Source organism: Gracilinanus agilis, unplaced genomic scaffold, assembly GCF_016433145.1.
Source record: "Gracilinanus agilis isolate LMUSP501 unplaced genomic scaffold, AgileGrace unplaced_scaffold59637, whole genome shotgun sequence".
Lineage (NCBI taxonomy): Eukaryota > Metazoa > Chordata > Mammalia > Didelphimorphia > Didelphidae > Gracilinanus > Gracilinanus agilis.
The window spans coordinates 1-5,561 of NW_025395072.1; the positions used below are offsets into that span (position 1 = coordinate 1).

General features: G+C 39.1%; 1 protein-coding gene across 1 annotated transcript; it reads right to left on the reverse strand.

Moving 5' to 3' along the window:
• Positions 1 to 157: 157 nt before the first annotated feature.
• Positions 158 to 2,422, reverse strand: LOC123256490 (olfactory receptor 1361-like). Its single transcript, XM_044685093.1, has 2 exons — positions 2,326 to 2,422; positions 158 to 1,155 (listed from the first exon to the last, which is right to left on the reverse strand). The coding sequence occupies exons 1-2, from the start codon at positions 2,420 to 2,422 to the stop codon at positions 158 to 160; spliced, it is 1,095 nt and encodes a 364-aa protein (XP_044541028.1).
• Positions 2,423 to 5,561: the final 3,139 nt, after the last annotated feature.

The following is a 5,561-nucleotide window of genomic DNA, read 5'->3' on the forward strand; positions in this document are numbered from 1 at the left end:
TAAAATTGCTTTCTTTGCCTAAAAATGCCTGACTTGAGTATGTACATATGCATGTGTAAATTCATTGTTGACTGACCAAGAAGGAAATGAATAGATGAGAGAAATAAAGGGAAGGCTAGCTCTACTAGGGATCCTTCACTGACCACTTGTTCACACTCTAACTCCCCATAAGCACTTTTACAAGGGCTGCTTTGATTTCTCTGTTCTGTAGACTATAAATGTAGGGGTTTAGTGTTGGAGCCACCACAGAGAACATGACTGTGGCCATCAGATCTTGGTATCTCTTTTGGCCCTCAGCTTGGCCTGGGGGCTGCAAGTAAACACCCATTACACTTCCATAGAAAAGCAAAACTACAGTTAGATGGGATCCACATGTGGAAAATGCCTTCTGGAAACCTCCAGGGGCTCGAATCTTACACACAGCAGCTACAATAAAGATATAAGAAGCCATAATGCAAACAGCAGGCATGATGACGACAAGGCCACCCTCAACTATAACCATCATGTAGTTGAGAGAGGTGTCAGAGCAAGCAAGATGTATCAAAGGATGGAGGTCACAGAAGAAATATGGGAGAGCACGATTGCTACAGAAGGTGAGATGAGCAGTGAGGACTGTGTGGAGCAGAGAATGCAGGGCTGTGCCCACCCACACAGCTCCCAGGAGCACCATACATCGAGGCAGGGTCACCACAGTAGCATAGTGCAATGGTCTGCATATGGCAACATAGCGGTCCCATGCCATGGCGGCTAATACATAGCTGTCCACGTTGCCTGCCATTAGGAAAAAGAAGACTTGGGACAGGCAGGCTGAATGGGTAATGGTCTGGTCCCCTGTGAGCAAGGCATGGAGGAGCCTGGGCACTGTAGTGGAGGTGAAGCACAGATCTGCCAGGGACAGGTTGACCAGGAGAACAAACATGGGTGTATGGAGGTGTGGGTCTGAGCCAACAGCAATAAGGATCATTAGGTTCCCCAGGAGGGCTGCCAGGTATAGGGTCAGGAACAATGGGAACAAAAGTTCTTGGTGAGTAGAGAAGGCCAGGAGGAGGAACTCAGAGGAGCTGGTCTGATTTCTTGCTGTTATGTTGCTGCTGATTCTGTACCTAGATTGGGGAGATGCAGAGATGGACTGAGAGAGTCCCACAGATAATCCAACTGAAAGGCAGAATATTTTACCTCAAAAAAAGCCTTTCTAAAGTATTTTCAACAAACATGAAATATTCTACCCAAAAAAATTTCAAAGACTTACTTCTCTGCTATGGCAGAATCAATTGAATAAGTGTATAGCCTCCAAAGAGCACTGATATATAATCGAGTCACACATAAAATATAGGTTGCAAAGTAATATGAAAAAATATTCTTCACTTCTTTATTTCCCCCAGCCTAGCACAGTACCACAGACCTGGAATGTGTACCCCGGAATGGATGCCCATGCCTCAACTCATTTCTAGAAGTTAAAGCATATTGTAGGAATGTAGGTAAGGGATAGAGTAAATTTTATGGATTAGCTTAATGAGGAAAAGAGAAGAATTTGGATAGAAGTCCTGGGAGAGGATTCTGAGGACAGAAGGATTGTGGGAGTTTACTGGCATTAATGGTGAGTCATTCTATTTCCTGGTTTTTTGTTTTGTTTTGTTTTTTAAAACCCTTACCTTCTGTCTTGGAGTCAATACTGTGTGTTGGCTCCAAGGCAGAAGAGTGGTAAGGGCAAGGCAATGGGGGTCAAGTGACTTGCCCAGGATTATTACACAGCTGGGAAGTGTCTGAGACCAGATTTGAACCCAGGACCTCCTGTCTCTAGGCCTGGTTCTCAATTCAGTGAGCTACCCAGCTGCCCCCCTCACCCCCCCCCATCTCCTGTTTTGACTGAGCTGGAAGAAGGTTTTGCTCTTGTGAATTTCTCTTTGTAGTCCTAATCTAGTGGAGAGATTAGTGATTGCCTTGGTTAAGAGTTTGCCTTGTAGTGGACTGCCTTTTCCCTGAGGTACAGAGACCATCTGCCTATGATCCATATGCCAGAAATTCAGTTGTTCAAGGTAATACAAGTCTTGTCAACTGGGACTTTGGGTTATATGGTGAAGCCACCCCCAGGCTTTAGGTAAGGGCTCAAATAAACCTATGAGTCCTTCCTTCCTCTTTGTCCTTTTTTTAAATCCATATAAATTAGGATAGTTACAGTCCAATGGCTTTTGGGGTATTAGTTAAGAGCCAGGAGGTACAGGCAGGACCCAGAGAAGACAAGAAGGCCATCCTCTTGAGAGGTGCCTAGAGGTTGGGTGGAGCCTAGATTTTAGGATCTTGCATACTAGTTTTCCTTACTCCAACCTGCTGGGGCCATCAAGTACAACATTGCTGCAATTGTCCTACATGCTTGTAGGACATAATCCACTTTAATTGGGCCTTGCTGGTGATTCAAGGACATCTTGTGGTTTAATTTTTTACTCATAATTTTATAAACAGAATTTTGATATATATACACATTTTTACCCAGAATTTAATTTTTTTTTCTTTTCTCTTCTATTTGGTTTTGGGGGTTTTGGTTTTCTTTTGAGAATTAATTCATAAACCTCAGTGATTTCCAAAATGGGCACCACCGCCCCCTGGTGGATGCTGCAGCAATCCAGGGGAGTGGTGATGGCCACAGGTGCATTTATCTTTCCTATGAATTGCTATTAAGTTTTTTAAAAAATTAATTTCCAGGGGCTCTAAGTAATATTTTTTCTGGAAAGGGGGCAGTAGACCAAAAAAGTTTGGGAACCACTGACATACCTCATTACTCAGTCATGTATATTAGGGTGATTCTAGTGTTGGTCAATACCCTTCTAAGGAGGATTATTTAATTATTCTAAAATCAAAGATTTAAGATCTTTTAAAGCAATTTTAGGATAAGAAAATCACCAACACCTCGAATTGGGAAAATGGATATTTTGGAGAAGGTGCCCTAAGGATACTGTCAGAAACTACACATTACATCAAAAGATCCAGAGTGTACTTTGGGAAAGAATGAACTGAATTGTAGGGGGTTTAACTTATCATTTATTCTGAATGTAAATTTATGCCAAAGAGGAGTGCCTCCTAATTGGCTTTTGTCAATTCATCTATTAACCTTTTTTTGTTTTACTTCTTTTTTCTTTTCTTTTCTCTTATTCCCCAAATTGTTGTAATTCCCTCTATGTAAGGTGCAATATTTTATATATCTTTAGTAAGAGAATCTTTATATATATGAGCTACATATGTGGAATGATTCAATGGGGAGAACTAACATGTTTCTCTCCTAGAAACCCCTGATAAGGAAATTTAACATGTTAGTCTCCCAAAGAATCAAAGTGGGGGATTGTGTAAAGGGAATCCTCTCACAGGATCACCTATTTCTGCACTCCTAGAGCTAGGTCACTTATATTGCCTAGGCTGGTCACCTAGTTACATCATCCAGTGTAAGTTATGTGACCCTGAGTTTGATCCGGACATGATTGAATTTGACCTTGAAAGGAGAGGGAGGTTAGAAGATTGGAGACAAGAAAGTAAGGCACTCTCTGTTTCTGGTGTCCTGCCAAGGAACTTGCATACTGGGGTGCTCCTATAGAAGCCACGTGGATAGCTAGACTAATGGTTTTTTCTCTATCTCTGTGCTTTCACCTATCCAAGTAATTCTATTAAACTTTATAAAATTCTAAGGACCCATCTTTTAAATTTAAATCTTGCAACTCTAAGATCTCAGTTGTCTCTAAAAAGTGTTCAGTAGTTTTGACCACTCATTCTCCATTGTAAAAATCACTTCTATAATAGTCACCCTTTAAAGAAGTACTACAGAGAGGAAATGGGCAACAGAGCCAGCTATACCTCAGACTCCTTTCTTGCAATTTTTTAAAAATCCTAATCATCTGTGGTTGTAGCCTTCATTTGAATGAATACCTTCCAGGTGTTTGGGGGTCCCGTGATTGCCTGAGGACAAAAGTCCTTCTTCCTTAATGGTCTTGAGATATATTTGAATCAAAATAAAACATAACTGAATAAGTGTACCAACTGTAGTTTATTGTGGAAAAACTCACTATTTTTACAATCAAAATGTTTTCTAATCAGACTAACATCTGTGACCCACAAAGCATCTTCATCTTGAATTGCAACTTCAGAGGTTTTTGATGTTTTTAATCTTAGGTCATCTAAATGGTTACTATGTGACCCTTCACAAATACTTTAAATGCAAAAGTGTATTAAAACTTTGATTATTTTCCTTGCGGGGCTGGTTGGAGTCTCAAATGAGATACACATAAAATGCATTGTCATATATGTTATGTTTTATATATATATATATTTATACATATATATATAACATATGAATGTTATGTATGTATTAACTGTTTATATATTATATAAAAATATGTACTTAGAAGGCCAGAGTAAGAAAAAAGTCATATAGATACATACAAACATGCATATATATACATATACATATACATATATGTATGTCAGTTCATTTTGGAGTAGAAAAAGAACTGGACACAAAAGAAAGATGTCCATTGCCTTAGGAATGACAAAGCAAATTATGCAATGTGAATGCAAGAGAATATTACTGTATTATAAGATATCATAAATATGATGAATACAAAGAAAGATATAAAATGAGGCAAAGTAAAGTAAGTGGAATCATGATAATAATAAACACAATAATTTAAGAGCTCCTATGACGTCCCAGACCAAAACACCTTTCCATGATCACCAGTCTTTTATGTGTTCTGTCTCACTATATTAGAATATCAGTTTCTTAAGGGCAGGTACTGTCTCCCTCTTATAGTTTTACTCCAGAGATTGGAATAGCTTAATTCTTAATAAATGACTTTCATGTATCTATAAATTTATGATTATAAAAATATCAATATAAGATCATAATCATTAACGAGGTTGAATACTATCAAGTAACTTTCCTTGACTTTCCTTCTAATCCCTCTACCTCTTCTACCTTCCCTATTACTATAGAGGGCAATATCATCCTTTCAGTCCTTCAGGCTTAGAATCTAGGAGTCATCTAGACTCTTCACTATCTCCTGCCTCCCAAATCGAATCTGTTCCCAAGACCAGATCATTTCTTGAATACATCCCTTTCTCTTCTCTAACACTGTAGCAAATGTCCTTATCACCTCATGCTCAGACATTTGTAATAACTTACTAGTGGGTCTGCTTGCTTTCCAGCCTCCATTTAGCCACTAAAATTATTTTTCTAAAATGTAGGTCCTACCATGTAATCCCCCTATTCGATAAACTCCAATGGCTCCTTATGGCCTCCAGGACCAAATATGAAATACCTTTTTAACATTCAAAGTCTTTCATAACCTAGCTCCAGGCTCCTTATAATTTCTTCCCCAGTACACACTCTTCGTCCAGTGACATTGGCCCCCTAGCTGTTCCATGAAGAAAACATTCCATCTCACAGCTCTGGGTATTTCTCCTGACTGACCTACATACCTAAAATATTCTTCCTCCTCTGTTTTACTGACTGGCTTCCTTTAAGTCACAACTAAAATCTCATTTTGTACTGAAGCCTTCCTCAAAAAATCTTACTTTTA

What these genes read in the sequence shown, in the direction of transcription:
- LOC123256490 (XM_044685093.1), bottom strand. Translation starts at nt 2,422, where the DNA reads ATGTCCTTGAATCACCAGCAAGGCCCAATTAAAGTGGATTATGTCCTA. An exon ending in GTACTTGATGGCCCCAGCAG is followed by an intron (nt 1,156 to 2,325) that starts GTTGGAGTAAGG and finishes TCTGCCTTTCAG; the next exon opens with TTGGATTATCTGTGGGACTC.